General features: G+C 43.1%; 1 protein-coding gene and 1 pseudogene across 1 annotated transcript; one reads left to right on the top strand and one right to left on the bottom strand.

The window, feature by feature from the left end:
- Caf1-105 (chromatin assembly factor 1, p105 subunit) lies at nt 1-26,876 on the bottom strand. Its single transcript, XM_037425483.2, has 14 exons — nt 26,778-26,876; nt 26,387-26,511; nt 24,830-24,935; nt 24,710-24,736; nt 23,103-23,205; nt 22,923-23,026; nt 21,823-21,919; nt 19,928-20,015; nt 18,587-18,753; nt 17,896-17,990; nt 14,790-14,829; nt 14,581-14,706; nt 13,327-13,458; nt 1-969 (listed from the first exon to the last, which is right to left on the bottom strand). The coding sequence occupies exons 2-14, from the start codon at nt 26,507-26,509 to the stop codon at nt 258-260; spliced, it is 1,920 nt and encodes a 639-aa protein (XP_037281380.2). The 5' UTR covers nt 26,510-26,511; nt 26,778-26,876; the 3' UTR covers nt 1-257.
- LOC142817168 (protein GVQW3-like) lies at nt 10,730-11,866 on the top strand (annotated as a pseudogene).
- Nucleotides 26,877-27,287: the final 411 nt, after the last annotated feature.

Genomic DNA, 27,287 nt, shown 5'->3' with positions numbered 1-27,287 from the left:
TACATTGCCACAATACATTTATTACAAAAGCATCGTATAGGCTTAACATGCAAAGTAATTGGCAGCGCTACAAAATGTTAAAATTTAAGTTACAGTGTCATGTACAATGAATTGCAAGTGAAATATCAATACAGGAATGCCAGCTCTCCTGGTTTCATGCTCAATATTCTCCAAGTGCTTCTGATGCACCTCAGGCCAGTTATCATTCCCATATTGGGCTTCCACTTGCAACTTTACCACCAAAGTCTGCTAATTCGTCACAATTTCTTTGTACATAATGTAACCAGCTGAACTCGTCGTGGAGCTTTCTTTGGGAGGTCTGCCGCATTCCCAGATTCTGGTTTTCCACCACCACTCGGCTCGGGAGATTGTTTCTTGTCCTTGATTTCAATGGGGGCAGCCGTATCACAATCCTGACCACTTAAGGGGTTATTTGCAACTTGGGCGATGCTAGCCCCCTCACAAGCTTCCTTGGACTGCTGAAGCTTTTCCGGCGATTGCTGCTCGATTTCTCCCAAGTCCATCTTCACGTCGCCTACGGCTTTGGGCACCATATTGTCTTTACTGCACTCATTTACCATGTCATCATTACCACCGCTGTCTTCTTGATAGTTGTTGCTTTTAACTGCATCTTTTAGAGTGGTGCTGAGTTTTTCAACGCTGCTGTCTCTCCTTGTCTGCTGGCCTTCCTCAAGCCCAACTCCATTGCATTTCTTGTTTTCCAGAGCTGCTTCGACATTTCCGTTAGACTGTTCAGAATTTTTCCCATCATCAATGCTGTCTTCGTCAATGATGATAACCTCACTCGGTGTCTTAATGGTGCATGGACTGGTACTAATTTTTGTTGTGGCTCCTGATATTTTGGAACTGGCACTTTTCCTTTTGCTGCTTCTAAATATGTCCACCTTCTTGGCTGAATTATTTTTGGGTTCTGAAGGAGAATTGCTTTTTGATCCAGACGGGGAGTCACTGCAATTAAAAATAACAAAGGCGTTAACGGGAGTTTTTACTTAAGCAGTACTGTGAAGTTCAACTACGGCTAGGCATCAAGAGCACAGGGAGCCACTGCGTCTACGACCTGAGAAATGTAGTGATGTTCTTAAAGGGACACTAAAGGCAACTATTAAGTCGACGTTGATTGTTGAAATAGCGGTCCAGAAACCTCTAGGCATTACTTTTGTGCCAAGAAAGTGGTAATTTTGAAATAAAATAACGTTTTAGTGGTTTGCATCAGGTTAGCGCACTTCAAATTACCTGCCTCAAGTGGAACATGCCATGTCACTGTTGCGGCACACAACGTTGCCCGACTGGACTGCGCGGCCACCGACACTATAGCAGCAGAACGAAAGCAGCGAACCGACCATTGAACAAGTCCTGCCATAGGCTCGAGGTGGCAGACGTGTTTTGGTTCAACTGGGCCCCACTAGATGTCACGACCTGTCCTATTTATATTTAATCAGGCAAAGATTGAACTTTTGAACCACTCGTGCCATTCCCCATAGTAACGTCCGACATTTTTTTTTTGCGTGAATTGAACAAACGAACAAGCAGCATTTTATTACGTCTCTTAATGCACAGGTTTGTTATTTAGTGCAGCTAATTCAATTAATAGTGATTAATTGTAGGCGGTACGTATGATGTAATAAGCATCATTTTGCTAGTGTCCTATCATAGCGCATGTGTTCTCATGCATTTATTTTAATTTCTCAGTAAGTAGGGCACTGATGTTGATAATATAGTTGTTTTAGACACCATACATTGAGCTTTTACTCTGACAAATTGTTGTTTGACTTTAGTGTCCCTTTGATTTCGCAATACTCCATTTTTATCTATTGCTCCCAGCTAGCTGATAATTTAGACAGCTTGAGACAAACAATTGGACAATATAAAAAAAACAGATTTGCAGCAAACCCATAAACTATTTCTGCAAAAAGTATGATTTCTGAAATTAACAGCCAAATGTTGCTTACAACAGTGGTGCAAGGGAAATCAGTTGTATATTTTTAAATTATTTTTTTTAACAGGAAGAGCTACAATACTGCCTTGTTTTCAAGAGCTCTGAACAAGTTCAAAAGATGTACCGTGGTGAAGAAACAACACACGAGAGAAGCAGCAACCACAATGCTAACAGTGCTTATACCCCTGTCTTATGGGCACTTCAAAAGCCTTCCAATCAATGGTCTATTGACTCAAGGGTCAAATTTGCAGGCGTGAGTCAACAGTCCATTGAGCCAATGGAGCACCCCACAACTCTATCGAAACTTCGATGTGGACGGAACAATGGAAGTGGAAACAGCATGAACATGCCCTCTTTCACAATGTGCATGCAGTTGCAATTAGAAAAAAAAAATGTGCTTGCATGCTTTAAAAGCACTATTATATGAACATTACGAATTATTGAATAGGGCATTCTTGCCACTTGAAATGTGGCAACAGCACGTACTCAAAATAACAGCAATGTGCTAGTCTTAACCCCACCATTTTGCTGAATATAGCCCGCCACAGTGGCGCTGGTCAAGAACTTAAAAACAAAATGTGTATTCACAACAAATAAACAATTTATTGAAATGTTTGAACAAAAACAACACACGTGTTCAACCTTTTAACTGAATTCATATAATTTAACGGTATACCGCATGAATACGAAAATAAATATCTGCAGCAGCACGCAATTTTTGTGAAACACGCCACAAACGCACAATAGCTATTCAAAGCCCATGTAGCAGTGTGAAAACTTGATTGAGCCAACGAGGTCATGGCGTTTTGATGGCCATGGCCTGGGTGGCTTTTCGAAAGTGCCTGTGTGACACAGGCACTGAACACTGAAGTGTGCCAGAAATTGCGCTGCCAAAAAACAATGAGAACTTCTTACCAGGTTTACCAATGAAACCCGCCTAACTATGTTTTTATTTCCTATGACTATATTCCCTTGCGCACAATTGCTTAATTAGGAACGGCTCCTTGTAATCATCCTGTGAGTCTCAAGAAGATTTTGGTCATTGCGCACAGCTTGTCCTAAAAACTTGGAGAACGCTTGAGCTTCGCCTTGAAAACTGAAATGTGATAATATGGTCGCAATCCGTTCATATCACCTTCCCATTCTATTGCAATGCTTCACTTTTCAAAGGACAGCTCAGCTGTGTCGCATTGTAAGGAACAACGATGTGCATAATATTGGTTGTTTTAGTGGGAGATGCAACTCGAAAAAAGTATTTTTTAATTACATATTTTTTGCTTTTAATTGCTTTGACAAGTTTAGTTTCTCCGCTTTCATGACAAAAAAAAAGTCAAAGATTTAGTTAAATGCGAAGTAGGCTAAAATCACCTGTAAGAGGACAAGGTGGCTAAAAAAACTAAAAAGGAGCTCATTGTCTAGAATCCCCTAGAAATAGTCCCCTGGCTGTGTTTGTTTTGACCAAGAATAGTCCTGAGCTATAAACGGGCTGATGCCATTTAAACAGGTGGACACATTGAACTCAATGTGTACAGCAAGGCGCAGGGATATGGAATTGTAGCAAAATGGCAGAATTTAACCATTGCTGGCCCTTTGATACTATCACCTTAATACATGAAGGATAGGTTGATATACTTAGATGCTCTGAAATAACAGTGAACATTAAAGAAACAAAACAAACTGCGATAGAGCTGAGTGGCTGCAAAAGCTGGTTTGTACGGCGAGTTCGATGACAAATGTCGCCTGCCTTTTGTGAACATGCCAGGGGTTTGCACAGAATCCTCCTTCAGCAGCCTTCTGGAAAATGCATTGGAATGTCATCAAATGCGGCACATGTTTACTAACCCTCAGACATTGGCACACCGACGGGGAGGGGGTTTAGGGGGTTGTATACCCCCCCCCGCTAGAGGCCACCCTAACCTTCCTATTATAAGTCCCAATGTCCTTGTCGCCGAGTCACCTATGTCAGTGGTGTACTGAAGGGGGCGGGAATCAGGGGTTTTAATTCCCCCCACAAGAGGTCAACCCCCCTCCCTCTGTAAGTGCAGCCTTGTTTTCAAGTTGTCGTCATTTCAATCCAAGAAGTGGCTGGAGGGCAAAATTGCCTGATTTATTCTATTAATTATGTCGTATTCACATATATGCTTCTATACTGAAAGAGCAGAAACTGCATGCTATGTAACTTAAGCTGCGTTCATTTCCAGTGAAGTAGCTTTGTACAAAAATAAACGGAGTGTTGTGACGAGTCGTTAGTCTGACCGTTCTTATTTTATTCTTGGTGGAAGTCTAAGAGGGGCTGTGTACAATGACAATGTCCTGCGTAACTTGGTCATTGGCTTCGGTGCACAGTGCATGTCCCTTCAAAATGTATCACATCTAGCAGCTCAACCAGCTGTGTATGCAATGTTAAATACATGTACGTTGGAAATGAGCAACATTTGCAACATACATTTACAATACTTGTGTCTATTTGCTTCGAGTTGTCGATGAATACACCCTTGTGTTGTCAAATGCTAGCTTCCTGGTTAGCTCAATTGGCACAGCGACTACCCCAGATAGGTGTTGGCACTGGTTCAAACCGCGTACTAGGACGAATTTTTCGGCAACTAAAAGGCTTTCTTTTTGAGAAATTAGTATGAATTTCCTTGTGGCTTCATGCTACAAACATGTGGTGTCTTCTTTCCCTTTCATACATGTACGTCCAGAACAAGAGTTCGCAGTGTTGTTCACTGTTTAGAACATTATCCGGTTCACACGGGCAAATCTACTGCACTGACTTGTATACATGCAAATACCTGGTTCACTTGGACGCTCCTAATGCAATTAAATAGTGTGATGTGGCGAAGCTGCAAAGTAATAACAATACGCTCATGTTGCTTCAAATGTGCAACTTTCTTCAAATAAAAAGTCATGAATGTAATTTTATAGGAATAACAGGTAAGTTTATTCAATGGCCTTACTCGCTATAGAAGTGAAACACGTGGTGCCCATTTCCAGTTTCGATGCCGTTAGTAGTTTTGTTACTTTTCCCCAAATCTTTTACATTATAGCGAACATGAACTGTATCTGTCATGTAGCTTGTTTGCCTTTAAATAGTCAACAATAAGCACACTACTTGCTGAAAAACATTCTTTTTGATTCACGAAGTAAGAACAACGAAAAGACTCAGTAAGAACGAAGGCAAATGCGTGTCGCCGCTACAATGCTCTTCAAATTTAAAGTCTTTTCAATTAGCGTCACTGTTGACGTGCAAATGGTGTATAATTCAAATTGGCACGATGAAGCCAAGTTAACTATCCTCTGAAAGAAAAAAAAAGAAAAAAGCATTTCAGGCACCCTTGCCTTTCCAGATACATTGTGCGACTCTACTTTTTCATGCCTCATCACAATGCATCAAGTTTGCTAAATATAGAAACTTTATCATTATTATTTCACTATTTGGAACTCTGAGCACGTGTCTGCATGTCGCCGTGACAAATATAACAATAAAACACACAAGGAACACGCTTTTATTCTATTCCAACCGTATCTGTATTTTCTCAAGCACCAGATTCATCTGAAGGACAGTCGTTTCATGAGATCTTAAGTCGCATTTATTCTCTCATCTAAATTTATTGATTAAGTATTCAGTTCCCCCTTGAAACAGAGGCTCATAGTCACTTTTGGATGTTCTCGCAACCTGAAAATAAAACTGCAAACACAGCTACCCGAACTGATATTATCAGTTCACTTCAGACCACCCGAAAATCCGCGATACATCAGAAGTAAAGACAGTAATGAAAAGAGCTGCAATCCAGTGAGCACACAACTAAAAAAAAGAAGAAAAAATGATATATTTAGCAATCTCGCCAGAAACGGTTACCCAGGATTGTTTGTTCAAAATCAATTCCATCCCGAAAACACAGCGATGCAACCTTAGAAATGTTGCAACAGTATTACCCCCCTGAACACCACGACAGAAACGTATCACTGTTAACATGCGCCAGCGAAACCATCGCCCGTTTGAAGGGAACTCGGGCGACGTGCCATTCGTGGAAGGCTGAGTTGGGTGATAGTAAGCACGCGAGTGGCCCGTCCACTTTCACTGCGGCCACACACACTCACACTCCGAAAAAGGAGGAATAAAGGCCGAGCTAGGGTCAGTTCTAAACCAGAAACGATGCTGCGCACGGGACTTCAAAGTGAAACCACACGTTCGAAGAACTGTTTACATACTCAGCTACAGAAAAATAGAAAGCAAAAAAGTCTCGCTGACTTCTGACACTCCGAATGCGTTTCCCGCAGCCCAGAATGGGGAAGCGTGGTTTGTGCCTCCCCTTTTTGAACTCTAAAGAAAAACAGTATGCATTCCAAAATGTCGGGACAATACCCACTCAAAGTCCTAAAAATAAGAAGGCGCTTCGAAGCACATGTTTTCTGTTTTCTTCAGGGTTTGCATTTTCTGCAGGCAAATGGTGTCTCCAGACAGCGGACATACTATGAGCACTGGAGTGGCGAGAAGAAAGACGACCTTGCACGCGGCTTGTTCGTCAAAGCTACCGCAAACCGCAGAGGCTTTGCACCAGAAGCACATGGCCATATTAGTTTAAGCGCACACTGAGGTTCCTGCATTTCTTAGCAAGACTTATAGCGTGTGCGCTGCCAGCATGGTCGCCAGCCACTCCGCAGCACCGCACACATGCAGGGACCCCAAGCAAGCACGACTGTTATGCGAAACCTACAGTTGCGAAGAAGGAAGTAGTAAGACGCCGTGGTATAATGAGGGAAAAATGGCTTTGGAAACTTGTGAAAGGTATATTGGTGGAGCTCACCTTTTCTTGCTTTTTATTTTTCAGAAGCAATGTGTCACGCTCTCTTCTTTCACCCCTTCTTTCTTTCTTGCACGTGGTACATCGGACGAAAGCCACCCATGCATGCATACATTCAGTTCGCTCGCCACAACTTGCGCTCTGCGTCTGCTGCGCGAAGGTGCGTCAGTAGGGCACTTCCAAACATACCACAGGCATCGCTGAAGTGCCAGTAGAACGCGATCCTCACCGACCTCCCGAAAGAGATTCCGCATTGAGATGCAAGACACGCAGCAACAGCACCGGAATCCTCGATTACAGCCAAAAAAAAGCAATTACTCAGCACATACCGCCGTGAGATGTGTCCATCGATTAGTCATTACTGAGGATGCTTCAGTCGCCAAACTTGAGCACCCGAATGACATCTCAAATGGGTAAGCGTAGTTACAATGCAGTTGATCCATAAACTGACAATTTTACTACACGTGTGCTGCGTTGAGCTGTACATACTCATTATACTCAATACTACAAAGCTTATAAACAATACTTACAGTGCACTTTTACACTTGTAGTCTGACGAGGCTCAAAGGAAGTTAAATATATAGGATATTCTGTTCGCATTATCCAGAAAATCCTCAGCTGCATTTCTTTAACAGCTAAAGACACAGCGCCAGGTGTGGCCACGTGTCTTTCTTGAGTTACTTTTGTTTGCTCTACCATAGAAGTCATATGCTCAAACAGCATTGTTTGACCGCGAGCCGGCCGACACGTCAGCACCAGAATCATTAAACGGAGCTTGAAAAGCTAGAAAAAATAAGTATTTGCCAGACATCTCTATTGAGAACTGTGTTACGCCTTGTTTTATTCAATTTCCCCTTTATTTTATATGTGCACTGCTTCATCGGATGGTTTCTTAGCCTTCTCAAGCTCTCCCAGTAAAAACACCCAGACATCGTTGTCATTGTCATCTCATATAATGTAGGAATTGAGCCTAGCCCGCTGCCTTCGCGCAGGCTTTGCCGCCTTTTCTGCCGTTCTCATGTCTCGACATGTCTCCCTCCCCTCCGCTGTCTGCCGCGCTGAAAGAGCGGAGTGACATATAACCCCCTCACCCGGTAACGGATGTTGACTGTGGCGCCGTGCGCGGAGTCTCCCGAGAGGTTTTCGCGCGCTGCGTCGGGAGCGGGACAGCAGACGGTGAGCCACGTAATCTTTTCCGTCCATCGTCTCCCGTCGCTCAGGGCTTGTCAGACCTCGCTGACGGCGCCTCGCGCCCGAGGCGAACGCTCACCTTTTGTTGCCCCACTGGGTACACTCGGCCGAAGGGTGGTATGGTGTCCTAGTGCGTGGCCTAGCTACGCCGACCCGTCTCCCTCCGAAGCCAGCTCAAGCGCCTTTGCCCTCGCTCGAGCGACCGGGCCTTCGTCCTGGTGTCTCCGTGGATCACCTTTACCGTGGAGACGTGCTCGTGGCACCCTGTGTAGTACTTTTATGCCCATAGCGTGGATAAGCCTATTTGCTTTCCCACTGTACTGCGTTTGGTGTTGCCACAGACAATAAAGTGTTGCGACTTTGAGCATAATCGTGTTCTCGCCACGGCGACGGTAAACGCGTGCCCTGCGGCTCGCTAAGACCGGACCCACGCTAGTGGCCGCACTCTTTCGGGATACGTGTCACTACAATAATAATAACAATATTGATAATATTCATTATTATATTGCAGGTAATATAGCCTATAATAATTATTTAGTAGTGGTACTTTAGTTTTATCTCAAGTTTCGCCGCCCCCCCCCCCCCCCTCTTAGAGAAATCCTGGGTGCACTAATGCCCTCAGATATCAACAAAGTATAGTTTTTTGCTTTTTTTTCATACTGTCATTATTCTTCTCAAATTTCCTTGTGGTCCCTTATGAGTCAGCAGAAAAAATGCATCAGGGACAATGCTAAGATGTTGAATTTCGGTACTGCAAAGTGAAGTGCAGATTTTATGAAATTTATTATATTAAGGTATAACTGCAGTCTAGTTGATGTAGATTTGCAGCACTGATTGCCAAGTGGTGTCCCTGTGAATTAGTTGAAAAATAGCAGCAACTACTGAGCAATTAGCAGTAATGCTGTGCTAAAATACTTTGCGCCTGTAGGTCAGCGTATGGTTCTTGCAACAACTTTAGTGTTCACACTGGTTGTGTACCCAACTCTGTTGCCTGCTAACGATGTAGGTACAGTTGATCCGGGTGTATCAAACTCGAAGGGGATCGCGAAATAGTTCAATATATAATTTGAAACACAAAATATGCATATTTAAGGCCTAAATTAAAGCATTTCAGGCCTCGGAAATCGTTACAAGTGCTAACATATTGATTCGCTCGCAGTATAAGGAAGAACAAGAAGTGAGCTGCAAGTTTCTGCACTTTATTTTGTCCGTAAACATGTCTTGCTTCTTGTGTGCCATGAAGTTCCAGTCATTTCCAATATCATTGAAACTTTTCAAATAATCGAATTCAAATACTTTGGCCACAACAGCGTTGATTGACGCAGAACATCGATGCAAGTTTTATAGCGCGGCGAAGTTTGGTTAGCGGTGGCAGCGAAGGCATAGGCATATTCATAACCGTACGGGCACACTTCCGCGGTACCGGCAACGGCAGCCATGATCTTGCACCGATGAAGTTGCTAACTGTCCGAGATGATGCCCAGAAATGCTGATAAGTCGCAGAATTCACTGAGGCACTGTAAGCCGTTGTCAGTGGTCATGACGCACCTGAAGTCGTCACCTTGCCCTCAAGAAAAGTTTATGACGGTGCTTTACTTAACGTCCCTCCAAGCACCGGTCATAATTTTCACTACTGCATGCGGGTTAACGTTCTGTTCAACTCCCGAAACAGGATTTATCAGGAACGGGGCGAGAAGTACACAAGACCACAAGGCGCAAAAGACAACGCCGAGTTCCCAGCGTCGGCATGTTGGTAATACCGATGTCACTCGTGGCTTTGTAGCTGGCAGCGGCTGCTTTCAGCTGCTTTCATGCGAAAAGCTAGAAAAAGCGTAGCCTCCGAGACATGCATTTTAAAACTGAAAACACTGCATATATGGCACGAGATTGCACATCTCAAAGGTTATGCTTTTCAGGCTCGCATGCTATTGTGCGCCAACAAACAAGGAAGGGAATGCGAACATTGCAACGAGATCACCGAGTCACTTCGCATTCTCATTTTGGTGTCCTCAGCAATTGGTCTTTTTTGAAACACTATGCTAGGCCCACACGTTAAGACCTGCAAATTGTGCATAAAACATACCGGTGCACTCGCGAGCGCCGCGCGACGAACCAGATGAGCGAAATGGAATAACACCGCCTTTTTGTCACCTACACGCAGACAGGAATCGAAACTTGTTAGCACGCGGCCGAATATTGATCAATACTTGGTCGGAAAAATGCACTTCTTGGGCTTTGCTTCAGCGTATGATATAGCTGATGTCTTGCTGTGCGGGAGTTCAATATACGGGTGCAACGGTCTCATTCTTATGCGTGGGACATACGAGGGGATTCCTCAACTGTTCAATATAACCAATAATTCAATACATTCGATTTCGGTACATCCAGGATTGACTGTACCTATGTAGGGACTAACAGGGTACCCAGCATAAAACCGTTAACTCAGACGTAGATTGGGAACACTCATGATAGCTTGTGAATTTGTTTCCTGTGAAACTATTTGATTTTGACTGGAACCTCTAGCTGTTTGAACCTTATTGAGATATACTGACCTTAAAAACAGCATAGTTGCACTTTAAAAGGTTTTTAACAAACTAGAGATCGAAGTTTAGTTGTATTCCAGTTGTGCTCGAGTCTGGAACAAACATGCAGCCGTGACAGTTTTCCGGAACAGTGCCGTAGTAGCAGAGTTACACGTGGCTGATGACCTAAGAGAAGCCCTCGCTCATTTTGCTCTTTCTTTTGCTATGCTCCATTAGTTGGATCATCTATCCTAATGGTTGAGTGCTTCTCCTCGCTGCGCAACCAAGAAGAACAGGGAGTGTGCGTACCCTCAAGCAGACAAACAGGTTCTTTTTGTGGACGACATGACAAGAAGTGCATGGCGAAGCTACTACCAACTTTGGGGATACCGAAAGACCACGAGAGAAGCAAAGGACTGTTCTTTTCATTTTGTCGCACACATGCAGCTCATAGCGCTGCCGCATTTGAAATTGCCGATCACGGCGGCATTTAGGGACTCGATGCTAGTGTTTACTTGAAATGTTAACAAGTATATATACGAGGTCTGTTAGAAAAGTATCCGACCTTACTTTTTTTACGAGTACCTGACGGATGTTAGACAAGCGCGCTTGCATTAGTCGACATTGATCCTTCGTGCGCATTTGTGAATTTTTTCCCACCTGCCAATAGCGTCAGTCACTGGGACTCAGAGATTGAGTGGGTAGTGCCCAGTGCTCTCGTCAATTTTCCATTGCAAGGAAAACGACGGAGCGACTGGAGCAGCGCTACTGCATCAAATTTTGTCAGAAACTGGGAGACAGCCAAGTGGAAACCATTCGGAAGATCAAGACGGCTTTTGGTGACAATGCTATGAGCCGCACAAAGATTAAGTAGTGGTACGACCCATTTAAAGACGGCTGCACATCGGTGGAGAGCGAGCCACGCTACCGTCAGCCATCAACATGCCGAAATGACCAGGTCATTGCCAAAGTGAACGTTGCGGTGATGTGGGACCGTCGTGTGACTATCTGGGAAACTGTAGAAAAGGTTGGCATCAGCACTTTCTTTTCACGTTCCATTATAGCCGAAGCTTTGGGCATGAAGAGAGTTGCAACGAAATTCGTGCCAAAGCTGTTCACGGTGGAGCAAAGGCAACTTCGTGTTGAAGTCTCACAGAACATGCTGGATTTCACAAGCAGTGACCCTAACTTTATGAACATCATTATCACCGGTGATGAGTCTTGGGTGTACGAGTACGACCCGGAAAACAAATCCCAGTAGTCACAGTGGAAGCATTCAACATCACCAAGACCAAAGAAGGCCCGCCAAGTGCAAAGCAACGTCAAAGTGATGCTGAGTGCACAACGAGAATTCGCTGCATTGGAGAAAAGCATCTGATAGTGAAGGAGCCAAAAGCAGCGCATAACATCCGCAGCAATCAAAAAAGACATCGTTTCATGGACAGACTGCAGTACACCCCGAACTGGAAACGCTACTCGCCAAATTTGTCCAGGAGCTGCGTGCAAGGCTGCTACCCGTAACAGCGGAGTGTATCCGCGTGAAAGCTCTCGAGATAGTGCACGACTTTGGGCTCACGAGGCTGCAATTCCAGGGATCGCCACCGTGGGTGTGCCGATTTATGAAGCGGAAGGGCTTTGAGCTGAGGCAGCGTACTTCCGTCTTTCTGCAAATGCTGCATCAGAAATGCACTGGATGGTACGGAGGATGATGCACTCTGGGGCATTACTAGTGAAAAACAGACGTCGTTGGACGAGTCCGAGTGATAGTGCTTTGTGGCCTTCTGTCGTTTAACTACATAAGATTGGTGTCTAAATAAAAAAATGTCCCCACAGTGCAGCTGGTTGCATCACGTATTTATCAACGTATGGGTGAGCCACGATACTTTGCGATTTTTAAAAATTTCTTATTCGGAGATTCAAAGTTTGAGGGGGTCGATCTATATTCCGGTTTTTACGGTACGTGCACGGCCTCCAAAACATGAGGGAAAGGGAAAGTCGGAGCCTAGGACAAGGCGCGTCGACGCTTCCCTGACCATTACAGCCACCCCTGAGGAAGAGACCAAGCCGGTCTCGAAACGTCGGGTTCTCTCCAAGATTGTGGCTGGAGGCAATTCAACTTCCGTAATCTTCCACCCAGCCAGATGAAGTTCTGTCAAAATGTTTGCATTTAAGACCACATTTGTGTCGGCAGCGGTTGCGGCAGAATGCAGTTATGCTGGGACTGCTCGTGTGTGCACATTCACGACGTGTGGTTGTCATTCACGATCGCATGGTTAGTGACGACGAGCAGTAGTTTTGTTTTGAGCATGACTTCAAAAACATGGTGGGGGTTCTTTAAACTTGTGATTCTGTCACGGCCCGCACGTACATCAAGTCCACTGGCAATGTCAAGGTGGATGGGCGAGTTGTTGCTGAGAATCTCAGTGGCGATAAATTTAGCGGGATGTGCATATGTGGTGGCAGAAAGTGTGATTCCGATGAAGACACGGTTGCTGCGATATAAATCTATGACCATATATGGCCGTGCACTCTGGATGTCATGAGTTGGTAGCGGAATTTTGCGGCAATCCTAGGAAAGTTCCTTTTTTTTTTCAGGTGTAGTACTCGAAATAACTTTGTTAAAGCAAGAATATGCAGGAAAAGCATTTGTTGTGATGACACATTTTTCACATTGTTTTCTATGGGCGGCTGACGGGGAATTGAAAATTATTTGTTGTGTGTAGCGAACTTCGTTGTAGCGGGATTTGACTGTATTTAAGTACAAGAGAAATTTTCTCCAGGTATCTTGGGTCTCACTTGCATGCGATATGGGATTTAACTATACATATATAGAAAAAGTTTATGCACGTACCTAGTGTTTTCTACAGTTTCCTTGTAAGGGAAAGAGCCATCGTAGACTTCGCCCAACTCTTTCTCCCCAAAAGTGATCAAGGAACAGTAGCCATCAGTCGACGAAGCAGCTAACACCCGGCCGTCGGAAGACCTAGAGAAAAACAAGACAAATTTATCGGGAAAAGATGCCTGCCAAATGGGCTAAGATGCATGTCAAAGAACCCCAGCTAGTACTATAGCATGCCTCAATCATATCACGCTTTTGAAGCATAAATAGCCCCCCTCCCCCCCTTTTTTAACGATGAAGGCTCAAAGCTCACTCCAACCTTCGTAGTGTGAAGTGCCAGGGAAATTAATGAAGCAAGCATCAATGAACAAAGTGAATAGAATCTGATTGCTACTACAGTAACATTTACGGCTTTCTTGTTGCGTTGCCACTTTTGCAAACTAATACTGAGTTAAGCTGTATTCTCAGACAACTTGGGAAGTAAAAACAGTGCAAAAATATAGACAAGGACAGACGAAGAGACGGCACCGCGCTGAACTCTCAACTAAACTTTATTGAAAGATACACGCACATATATCAAGCATTTGATGCAGTCCTGTGGACAACCAAAGGCGTCTGCGCATCAAAGCGAACAAGGTATGAAACAAGCCTAATCATATTGATAATCAACATGATTAGGCTTGTTTCATACCTTGTTCGCTTTGATGCACAGACGCCTTTGGTTGTCCACGTGACCAGATCAAATGCTTGATATATGTGTGTGTATAATCAATGTGATTAGACTTGTTTCATACCTTGTTCGCTTTGATGCGCAGACGCCTTTGGTTGTCCACGGGACCGGATCAAATGCTTAATGTATGTGCATGTATCTATCAATAAAGTTTAGTTGCGAGTTCAGCGCGGTGACATCTCTTTGTCTGTCCTTGTCTATATTTTTGCGCTGTTTTTACTTCCCAAGTATGAACCACCAACTAGCCCAACTTTCGCTATTATTCTCAGACAAGTCACAGTTAATGAAAGACTGCCGAGATTTTCGTCTGGCCACTTCCATAGATTAGGGGAAAGCCGGTTCATCTTTGATCATACCAACGTGGGCAAGTCCATTACCCAATCTAACTACTAAGTAAAATACTTTCCGAAACACTAATGCAGTGCGAAGCCTGATAGCAGGAGACAACGTTCTGGTTGCCAGAGCAACATACAGTTTCCTTGATTCTTGAGCGAGACTTGCAATTAACACAGAAGGACCAATGGAATGGGACATACCAAGTCAAGTCGCTGAGCCTTGTGTAGTGAATGTTGGAGATGTGGGCAAAAGGTGCACTGCGCTGAGTGTCATACAACAATATGGCCTTCTGCGTGGCCACGGCAAACACCATTTTGTATGGCAAGCTGCGAGCAAACAACAGAGAAATCATCAACAGACACGCAGGAAACGAAAGGAGTCAGCCAAGAGTGATGTGAATCAACATTACCTTATTAATGGCTCCTCAAATTCTTCCTTGCTAGTTCCATCTATGAATAAAACAGAGACAAACTGTCTGTCAGGTTCCTTATGCAAGTATTTCTATTCATATCCACGACAGCATCAATTACAAGCCAACATCCAAAAAATAGACAAATGAAAGCTAGGAAGGTGTTACTCTCAAATGCACATCGATCTTTCATGCCTTACTTTCAGCACCGATTCCTTGATAGAAGCGAAGCCTCCTTAGGCCCGCGCCCTTTTCCCAACTGTCCGCTTTCCTCTCCCTCTTTCTTATTCTCTGTCCTTCCCCTTAAATGTTGCCTGGGCCGGCTTGCACTGCACCACCCGCAACGCACTCTTACTTGCTCAGTCATTCCCGCCACCAAGTGCAGCAGATGCTCTCCCTACCCAACCACCTTCGTGAAAGCCAGCGCCGAGATCAGGCGCATAGTCATCTGCATCCCATTTGAATAACTACACAGAAGCACAGCTAATTTTTTGTCACTTTTACACTTTAGTGAGTATGTCTAATTTTATAATCACAGGATACGTAATCATAAATGCTCTTATGTAGCATATAACATTGTCGTGCATATACCCTCCACCAAAAATACAGAAAAATGTGCTTAAAGAGTACGGGTGTGCAGGTTACACGCAGTTTCATTTTTGAAGAGGTTAAGTTAAAGGTTCATATTAAAAGAAAAGCAGCGCACAAAAAGACGGAGACAAAAAAGAGAACCACACACAGCGCTGCATTCACAACTGTGAATGCAGTTGTGAATGCAGCGCTGTGTGTGGTTCTCTTCTTTGTCTCGGTCTTTTTGTGCGCCGCTTTTCTTTTAATATGAATATACACCAACTCGCCCAACTTTCTATTCTGTTACTTTAAGTTAAAGGGGCAGATTTATGTAGGAGTTAGTTATACTGAAGAAAATATGGTAATTAATGAAATCATCCTTGATTATGACACATTATGCCATTGCTTCACATCCAATATTGCAAACTTGCATCCTGCTACGGTGTTTGCAACTGACCTGGACATAATATCTCGTGCACTAACTTTGATGACATTGACGTGGGCATTTTTTTTAAACTGGGGCCTCACATGTGATAAAGAATGAAACAACATGGCTGTTGCAATATCAGCCAAGCAGCACACACGTAGGCATGCGACTATTTCGAAATTTTCGTCCGTTACGGGACACCAAGTATAAAGCGACAATGCAATGCATCCACCTACCCAGCCTGACATTCATGGACCAGAGCCTGCACCCTCTTGAAAGGGTTTTAGGCCCCTTAAAATGTTATTGCAGTGCGAACCTGGAAACAACTAGACGGCACGCCAACAACTGAGCAAAGGGCGAGAAAGACACTATTCCTTATTCTGAATCGCACAAATTCGTCTACTGTACTATCTGTGATCTCAACAATACTCATGAAAAGAGGAAAAATGTCACAGATATGCAGCTCTTAGACACATCACTGATGACAATGTTGTGTGGCCCTATCAACTAAGACGAGGACTCTTGACTACTATGAAGTCGTATTAGTACACATTCACGTTTAACTTTACCACCAATAATCAGTCAAAGGTACCTACATATACAGGACAACAGAACAAAACCTAACCATCTCGAGTTTGAAATCTCTATGTGAACTGCCCTTTAGAAATCCCCCCTCCAGTAGGACACACACGCCTTCATTTCTCCATATGTCTGTTACGATGCAGTTGCTCAGTTTTACAACTAGAAAGGGCTCTGACAGTAGCATCTATGAAATATTCAAGTGTGGCAGTTTAAAAGATCCTGACAATGGCCAGCACATGGATTTACTTTGTGCCCTTGGCTTCGGGCAACTTTGTATACTTGAAGCCGATCCTTTCATCAAAACATTCCAAATCGTCTCAATTGATTACATATTTGCAGAAATAATAAGAATAGTATTTAGGCTTTCACATCCCGCAACCGATGATATGATGCCGTAGCGAAAGGCGCCAGAAATTTCAATTGTGAGGTGTTCTCCTGCACTGATATCCCACAGTACACGAGCCTCTACGTTTTAGCGTCCACGGAAATTCGACTGTCACGGCCGGAATCACACCTGCGACCTTTGGGTCAGTAGTCGAGCACCATAACCTTTGATCCACTGTGGCGAGATCCCTGCAAAAAATCTTACTACTTTCTGTATGTATGAAAACTGGATTGAAATGAAATTTAGTCGAGTAAAGGTACATAAAGTGTACTACAGAAAAGTGAAAGCATACAGGCAAGCCATATGCATGTACAAAAAGTAGGCTCGTGTGAATATTCGAACACTTCGAATATTCGAATGAATAACTTATTTGAATTTGCTATAATTTGAATTTAAATTATCAGAAAATTCTAAGTGTTCGCAACGAACGAATAGCTGCATAATAGTCCGCATGCAAACAAACCCCTGCCGTGTGACGATATATCTGGTCATTGTTTGATTCGAGTAAATGTGCTTTTTTCTCCTATGGACGGAATATGAAAGTCGTCGTAAGATGAGAGGTCGGCGTAAAACTGCGTCGTATAGACAAGGTTTTTAATACATTATTCCTATGGAGATTTCGCCGGGACCAGACAGATTCGCCGTAAATTGGGGTCGTCGCAAAACTATGGGACGCATAATCGAAGTTCTATTGTACTTCCTTTGAACCATTAAACATTTCCTCGCACCTTGTTTCAATAATAACAATAAAAAAATATTGCCCAGTTTAGTAGGGTCATGACAAACATTCTCATTTTTCTTTATAACATGTACTATTGTACATATATATTTATATATGTACTTTGTAATATGTAATATGTACAACAATATGTACGAATATGTATATGCACTATTCGAATTTGATTAGGAATTATTCAAAACGAATCACCATTTGCCTTGAACCTAAAATTTACTATTCGCACAAGCCTAACAAACAGTCTTTCTAATTACAGCTGAGTACTTGCTATGCTAGTGTTCCCTCTAGTAATTTTAGTGAGAAAGTGCGAGTACATCTTTTCCTTTCTGCGTTATGAAAATGTAGAAAGTTGCAGTATGAAGGATGCATGCCAGTGGCCCGTACACTGGGCTTATTGAAGACTTACCATCGTTCACACCAGGCATCTGCAGCTTGAAAAAAAGTGGACAGAAGCGTATAACCAAACTTGGCTTCTCTCCGATGGGCAAGTAGTAGGCCGGTCTGCAAGGTGGCACGCTTTAGAACGTAGCACGTAGCAGTCGCAAACCTATCATCAAGCACAACAGTGACTGCAATTATACATAGAAAACATTAGTAGTGCCTGCCTCATAAGGATGTTTAAAAAAGAATGCCGATTCACATTTGACTGAGAGGCTATCTTTTGCTCTATTTTTATTGATACCAGTGCAGTGACAAGTTGATAATTATAATCTGAAATATATAAAACACATCAATATATAGATGTATAGTTATATTAACTATAAATAAAACAAAAAAGAAAAAGCTTGCACATGCACTTCTATCGGGTTTACATAACACTAAAACCTGTGTCATACTAAACTTCAAGTTTTCTTTAGAGCTTTTATGACTTACAGGTGATTGATGCAGTCTGGTTTAGTTTCTAGCTCATTTAGCATACAACCAATTCCGTTTTAGCTAAACGAAATACATAACAGTGCTCCCTCCTTCTGATATCAGACCTTAAAATTCAAATCTTTAGTACGAGAGTTAGTACTACAGTGCCAGAGTTGCAGAAACACGTAGTGAACACCAGCACACCACTGCTGCAGGTAGGCCAGTCTGAAGTAAAAACTCACTCAGAAAGATCGCTCCGAGCGAAGACGTAAACCACATTCACCACTCTGCCGCTGTCCTGCTCTATGATGCCAGAAGGTGCCACCAGCAGTTCACCATCGGGCGAGAATGCTAACCGCCGACAGAAGGACTTCAATGTATCGTCATAAAACAACCTAGTTCCTTTCTCCTAAAAAAGAAAAAAAAAAGAAAGAGATGCACCAAATTTGGTTACTATTTCGCTCTGGAATAATCACATGTTACAAGAATATACTGTGAGCTCTCAGTAAATGAAAAGGTCTGTTGAACTGCTGAATAAAAGAAGTGCTACCTATAACATGATTGGTTTCATACTTGAATTCGCAATCCTGTTCATTTTACAGTAAATGAAACTCCTGTCAAACAGAGCACATTTTCCTGGTACTTTACAAGTAAAAAAAAGAGAAAAATTGTGGGACTTATCTTTCTTGCTAGGAAGTGCAGCCACTATTCCACAGAACACACAACACAAGCGCTTAACATAAGCGCTTGTGTTGTGTGTTCTGTGGAATAGTGGCTGCGCTTCCTAGCAAAATGGATCCTTACCAACTGGCTTGATACAATTGTTTATTGTGGGACTTAATGTCCCAAAATCACGACATGGTTATAAAGAAGGCCATAGTGGAGGGCTCCGACAATTTCTGCTACCTGTGGTTCTTTACCGTTTATTTATATCTAAGTACACGAACCTCAAGCCTTTTTGTATCCACTGAAAATGCAGCCGCGGAGGGTGCACGCAAAAATAAAATCATCAACATCCTATTAAAGGCGACTCTGTCAGTTTTGGGGGGTCAAAGGACTTCGAAGAAATTCACTGTGCCTGTTCCCTTGCACACTTCCATGTATGCAAAAGAGTGGGCTTGAGAAATGTGCAGATTTATTATTAGTTTTATTGATTACAACAAACTGCTCACTTGGTTTTTTAGCAGGAATTGGCCTCATTGTACGCGACTTGTGTACAAGCATGCGGCACATAAGTGACGGAGAGTGTTGCCGGCCGCATCAAGGGGTAGTTACAATGTACAATGTTTGTGAGCTAGCATTCGGCGCTAAATATTGCTGTTGCTAGAAAGAGAGAAGGAATATAGGAAAGGCAGAGAGGTTAACTAGGCTCTGCCCAGTAACATTATATGTGGAAGATTGATTCTCAAGACATGCTCAGCTTTTGCTCCCATAATTCAGTGACTTACTTTCAAAAGACATTACCTTACAAGCCTACTTGTCATCAACACTTCCTTTCCAAGGTTTCCCTCATTCATGGCTTAACATTGAATGAATGTCCAAGTCATGATCATATGTGTTGAACTTTTTATATCAAGAATTACCTTATCGCTGAGCCCTTCATGGGGGACGACTGCCTTGTGTATCTTGTAGGCGACCTTCTTGTTGCTGACCTTGAATATACGCAATGACCTGCATGAAAAAATTAAACAGAGAACTGCAAGTTACACTGTTTCCTTTCCAGGATCAAGAGTGAGACATTTGTTGTCGTAAACTACAATGGCAAAAGGGACACAAGGCCAACAAAAAGGATGCTCAACTTGCTAGTAGAGCTTAATAGACATGAGGACTCATTCGACATGAGGGGAGGTTATTTGCTCACAAAATAAAATAAAACCTACAAAGCAGGATATGTTATCCATATGGATAGAGAGAGAAAGAGAACAAATCGAGAGAAAGGCAGGGAGCTTATTGTCCACGTGGAATATTTAACAGCTCAATACAGGTCGGGAACAAATGAAGAGGCTGCACCCAATACTGGCTTGAAGAAAGTTATTATAAAAGGCAAGTACGGTAAATTTAACACTTTACCAGATGGAGCTAACAAGAAAGCCAAATGATCACAAGAGAACAATGTGATGCATAAAAAAGAGCAAAAACAGTGCCAACTGTCAGTGCCTCACGATATCGATATTGCTCTGTACAAGGACGAGCTGCACCTTCCCTAGCAGCAGCACCGAGACAAATTGCAGCACGCACTGCAAGCTTGTCAACTGAGAAACATAAAAAGCGCCAGAATAGAAAACAGCGCTAGATGGTACGCATTCATACCTCGGATTGAGCAGCATTCAAAGTGTCGACAAAGTTAAGAAATGACCTGTTGATTTTTTTTTAAATTGTCCTTGCTTGTCACATAAACCTAAAGATGAATAATGGCTTTTTCATGTGCAATCTTCGCGACGTGCCATCATCTTCCAGTACACAGCTGAAACGTGGTTGAATGAAGTGGTGGCGGCACCCAAATTATTTCCTTAAACTGGGATGTTTGTAAAATCAAGAAAGGAATTTACTGGTCCTTTGCAATGAAAAATCGTACCATAGGGACAGCCAAAAGCTACCGTGGCATTTTGTTTGCCATTGACACACGCCTGTGCATGTGAAAAGAGCGCGAGGGCAGCCTCGACACGGTGCTTCCCATGTCCACACCATACACGCAAGGTACATTGCCACGCGTAGCTACGACAGGTTACCGACATGGCAAGGAATGGGAGAATGAATGCCGTGGTTGTGCGAGCAGGAAGGACAAAAAAGATGTAAGGAGACGATAAGTATCAGCTGTTGCAAAAGCCTATAAATGACCAAGTTAGCCTCCATGTTCCTGTGGGAGCATTTACAGGAACAACAAACCACCCCCAGTGTCCTTAAGTACACAAAAGCGCTACCGACTGTTGAGTATGTTCTGCGCGTGGGCACAGCTTGCAGCCTCGTCCAAATAAAAACTGCGGCCATCACTATGGCGGCCAAGGGTTTTAGCACCGCACCGCAAGCCTGTAGCAAAACTTTTGATCGTCAAAGTTAGAAAGGTATCTCTGAATTTTTACCCATTTGTTCATCAAAAAGTTTTACTGAATTGAGTTTAGTGCCATTGTAGCTTCGTTAATTAGAGTAGATGTCAACACTGAGCTTTATGGGCCTCGGTCAGTATATGGAGATTCCTTCATTCGATTGGAGAATTTGTAAAATTGGGCTATTGCAGTCTAAACTACAATAATTGTTCTGTGTAAGCACACCCTGCATATTTCCTAGCACTTTCATGGCAAAACGAGAAAGCCTAAATCTCGAGGGATAACCCGACTTACGTGTGATGAACTCAAACATTTCTGAGGTTCGATGTTGTTGAGGAAGCAGGTTCCAATAGTAAGGCAATACTATGGCAACTTGGAAAGGTGTTGTAGGGTCCCTTAGAAAAACATGACGCCAGTAAAATTCAAACATTTACCGGTCAGAACTGAGGGTGGTGAAGTAAGTGTCCCTGGGATCCCAGGCGACGCCTTGGACGAAACCTTTGTTTTCATTCAGCAGAGATATCTTCTTTCCTGTAAATCAAACTTTATTAGCTAACATCAATCTGAACACACTTAGCAAAACTAGCCTATGAAAAGCCCCCCTCCATACTGTCTCCATGCAATCGAGATCCACTGCATATGTGTGCAGTAAATGAAATCATGTATCGTAATACAATGCAGTAGATTTACGATATGTGTGGTTAATGTGCACTAAAACTTGAGCTTCTTGTAAATAGACACATAACATCAGTTTCACAGTGAAGTGTACATTATTCGCTTTAATAACTGTTCACTTCCTTCTAATGCTAGTTTTTAAGAAAGAATCCTCCGCAACACTTCATAGCTGAAAGACCTTTCCATACGAATGCTACTTGTTAACGGAATGATGCTTGTTAACACTATATCCAACACCAGATGCTACGGTGTGAGCAAATCACATGATACCACAGAAAGTAGCTATGCTTAGCTAGTGCCGATTTTTTTGTGCAACTGCTCGAAGTTGCAAATAGCAATTTTTTATTTATACTGAAATACAAAGCAAATATTTACGTAAGTTGATTGGATCTATAAAAGGTTTGAGTAATGTGCAGCCACTTTCACAGGTCACATTAGTACTCTAGAACTTATGTTGATAAGTTTCCATAGTGTACTGCACATAATAAAGTATCGGTCAATCACACAATCTAATAACTAAAAATAAACCTTTCAATTTAACACGGCTATCATTTATGGGTGTCCTAGAACATTCAGAAAATTTTTATATTTATGAGTACTGAAGCCCCTCTATGGGATAAAATGCAACTTGTTATGTTAAGCAAATATTTCAATATATGCACACCCCAATCCCTTTTTAGAACACTCGGCGATGTCATTTAGCAACAACTAACCCTGAAGTTATCGATCGTGTCCTTTTTAAAGAAAGGCAAGGCAATTTTTATTGATATAGTTAGATACCAGAAATAACACGCAGTTCACCTTCAACGAGACTCTTACAGTAGGCCACAGATATTCAGACGATAAGAAATGAACACACCTTTTTCAACGTGCCAGATGATGGCAGAGTTGTCCACTGAACCAGACAGTAGGTAGATATTATCGGGCGACCAACAAATGTCACAGACGTCATCGATGTGCCCTCTGACGCAAAAAAAAAACAAATGGCAAGCGTGAACAAAGCTTAGCTATGACGTTCCTGCGCATAGGCAAACCTCACCTTAGTACTTTCTGTGCAACCCAGTGTTCCTTGTTTTCTATCGTGTCATCGAACACGTCACCGGGACTTTTGTCAACTTGTTTCCAGATTATAACATTTGCATCTGCAACGGAATCCATGAAATGCCCTTGCAGACAACGTGCTGACACAGAGCTGGGCTGGCTAGGTCAGCACCGGTACTATTCTTGCCGATAATAGAGAATAAAGTAGAAGGCAAGGGCTATAGGAAGATGATTGTCAAAGTTGAGCAATAGCTTTGAGGTAGATCAGTTAAAATATGGTGCTGGTAGAGAAGGCAAAAGCCTACTGATGGAATTCAGGAGAGATTTGCCTCAGACATTACTCCAGACGGACATGATAAAAACTGAAATCATGTGCATGGTAATAAGCCATAGCACGTACAAAACACACCACAACATTTAACTAAGAAGTTCTCATTGAGACAGTTGTCCTTAATGAAGCTTACGAGTGCCTCGCAAGCGCCTCACTGCGGTGGTCTAGTAACTAAGGTACTCGGCTGCTGAGCCGCAGGTCGCGGGATCGAATCCCGGCTGTGGCGGCTGCATTTCCGATGGAGGCGGAAATGTTGTAGGCCCGTGTGCTCAGATTGGGGTGCACATTAAAGAACCCCAGGTGGCCGAAATTTCCAGATTTCTCCACTACGCTGTTTCTCATAATAATATGGTGGTTTTAGGATGTTAAACCCCAACAATTATTACGAGTGCCGCGCAAGCTGCAATAGCATCATTATTTCTGGGGCCACGCACGCGTTGCATCCCAAAAGATGATAGTCAATTCATTACATGTTCAGAGGAGCAATTAGAGGCATTCTAACATCAACAGATCTGCATCTCGAAAGTTGGTATTCGTTTTATGACAAGTTCAATGTGGCAATTAGGAATCCTCTAACATGAATAGATGTGCATCTCAAAGGATGAAAATCGCTTGATGATATGTTCAATGGAGTGATGCATTCGATTAATTGATGCTGTGAGCCATATGAGTGCTAACTAAATTGGTTTCTGAATCGAGCCATGTTACGACTGATGTCGACGCACACTGAAGGCATGAAGCTGTATGGGGAACAGCCTCAACGAATAACCGCACTTGATAAGCTTCATGGCTGAACTGAAAGACTCGTGCTAAACTTTTTGAACTTGCGTCACAAAATGCTACTAATTTGTAGTCAAAGCTCCTTATATAGCACTCTTTAGGATGAAAGGGGCACTTGGGGCTTCTGATAACTGCCCACAGCAGTTATAGTTAATGAATTAGGAAACATATTGCAGTGGGAGATTTGTAAGGCACAGAGACCAGTTGTGATGTTTTATGGTTACTCTAAAACATACTGCGAGGTTTATTCAAGGTGGTAAAATACAGCCGTCTTCATAAAGTGACGGAGGGGAGTCGAAGAGGATACTTTCTTCTTTTTGAAGTTCGGGTGTAAACGCGACTTTGCAGAAAATTCAGATCCTGCTTTGAGTTGCTGTGGCCACGGAGTGTTTTTGCAGCCTTCTCCGATTATTATCAATCCCTTCCTCTGTGCCTCGGTCAGTCAATGCATACACAAGGACTCGAAAAATAAAATAGGTAAGTGGTAAGCTCACCATCATCTCCAGATGCAAGCAGCTCCCCTGAAAGACAACGAAACAGGTTCAATGTACGAACGAAAGCGTGTCGCTAGAATCTGCAAACTTGTGGGAAGTGGGGAAAGCGTTGCTGCTCACCATTGTTTGAGAATCGTACAGCATTGACGGTCTTGGTGTGCCTGTTCAGGTCAGAGCGAAATTCGAGGCTGGTTTCCCCATTGTGGTGTACAATTATGAACCATATCTAAGCACAGAGAAGAACAGCAACAAACACCAGTTAATAATGAACCTTTTCTTAATTTACAGCATATATGAGGAAACATGGAAAGCTGACTAGCTCACTCTATTAGTGTCAGCTAGTTGATCAAGATGACAGCAGTATTGAAAAAACACAAAACAAGAAAATTAGAAAAGAATAAAAGAGAGAGAGAGAAATAAATGTTTATTTAGAAAACAGTGTTCCGAGCGAGGCCCGGTGTCACCCTAAGGTAAGAGGGTTCCCTAGTCCAGGAACCCTCTGGCTTCGACTGCCCGCTTGGCCCTGGCGACGAGTTGTCGCTGGTCTTCTTGGTCCTCGAGGACGAGCTTGGCCTCCCACGTTTCCATTAGGTGGTCATCGTTTCTTCTTGGGGCTTGGTCCCGCTCCAGTTGCATGTCGTGGTTAGCATGGTACTGGCATTCCAGGAGCAAGTGTGCCAGGGTGTCTGGTACGCTGCAGAGAGGGCACATGTAGCTATCTTTCGTTGGGTAGAGGCGGTGCATTAATATGCTATGTATGTAAGTATTACTTAGTAGGCGTCTGAAAATCAGGCTCTCTTCTTCGGTTAGTCTTGGATGGTGTGGAGGGTACACCCGTGGCTCCAGTTTGTAGTGCTGAGGTGGCGACGAGTAGGTGTTTTCTACTACCATCTACAGCCACGGATCGAGTATCCTTTGGTCTCAGGCCAGTCCGGCTGACGTGCTTCCGGGCAGCGGCGTGAGCCGCTTCATTTCCCTGTAGACCCTCGTGTCCAGGAACCCAGATTACACAAGTATATGTAAGTGGAGAGCTTCGCCGTTGCAGGATGTTAATTGCGTCGACTGAGACGCGGCCCTTCACATAATTCCGGCAAGCGGCTTGCGAGTCAGTGAAAATCACCGCGGCGCCTTTACATGTGGTGGTGGCGAGAGCGATTGCCGCTTCTTCCGCTGCGTCTGAGTTGCGTGCCTTGACTGCAATTAGAAGTGCTCTACACTTATACGATTTCTGGAGTATTAAAAATGGACAGATTATACTGGACCTGATCAGGAGGACTCGTGGGAAAGGGACGTCTATTAGATGAAGAAAAAAAGTTAGAAGAAACAGCAGTAATTATCAGTGACAAACGTGAACACATGACGCGGCTGATAACGGTATTGTAATTTACAACCTTTGATAATAATTTAGATATTATACATACGTGCAGGGCCAAACGAAACAAGTGAAACTATATTTACTCACCAGAGATAGCCTGTACAGATATGATCAGCGACAAATCACTAAGCTTGGTATGAAAGTAATTGAGAAATGAGAACATGGGCGTCGCGCCTTCGCAACCGAATTAAAAGTTAAAAGAGTTGAGCACTGCAGCGAGGCAACATACCTTTGATAAATGCGCAGTTTCAAGTGACGCGATACGATGGTCGAATTATCACGCTGAAGGAGAATGAAATTACCATGACGTGCGTGTCCGTACCACAGCTGGCCAGCCTTCGGTGTTTGTCATTTGACGGCTGGAAGTCGATGCTCAGGATAGGATCTCGACTGTGCCAAGATATCTCCGGTACATGGCACTTCATTCCTGCAAGATCAAGGCCCATTCCAGGGGTAGAAAGAAAGAACGCCTCAGAGCCAAGCAAATACCCGCACGTAAACCTTCCAGCACAAGAACAAACTCTGTAGCACGAGTACGTGCTTCGAAACAGCGCCCGATCGGCTGAACTGCGCGCAATTTACAACGCAAGAAGCGCAACGCGCAACGAGGGCGTCGTTAGGTTCTTTTGTTAAGCAGTGATTAGGCCGAAGTTGTTTAAGTTTTAAAGAGTTTCAGCGTAAAACTAAACAAACCTTATAAAACGGCGCCGCCAAATCAGCCTGAAAATCTGCGCCAACTACAAAGCGCGCCAACCGCGAGTTCCCGCAACAAAACAATTCGCCCCCTACCGGATAATAACTGGCCAGTACTTAATAACATACAAAACTCCGCTCAATCATAACATTATTAGGTGCTAACAAAATTATAGTTGTATTTATAAGGTGGTAACCTATTTATTGCATTTACTAGTGTAAACAATTATTATTTTTGAGCGTTGCCTTTGAATAGCTGTGAATAACTGCGTGTAATATTTCAAATTTTTTGCAATATAAAAAAAGTAAACGTAAATATTTTTGAGTTTTTTTTGTTATTACGAGTCACTTAATCAACAAATGGTAGATTTTTATTTTTATTTCACCTAAAAATTTTAAAAAGTGTAAAACGTTAATCTCAAAGGCAATGTTTTGTGCGTTTTTGAGATTAAGTTTACGTCACAACCGCCATGTTTTAGATAACGTATTGCTCTTGCAAGTGGGACGGAG

Source organism: Rhipicephalus microplus, chromosome 5, assembly GCF_043290135.1.
Source record: "Rhipicephalus microplus isolate Deutch F79 chromosome 5, USDA_Rmic, whole genome shotgun sequence".
In the NCBI taxonomy this organism is placed as follows: Eukaryota; Metazoa; Arthropoda; class Arachnida; order Ixodida; family Ixodidae; genus Rhipicephalus; species Rhipicephalus microplus.
This window is presented reverse-complemented; position numbering and strand designations above follow the sequence as displayed.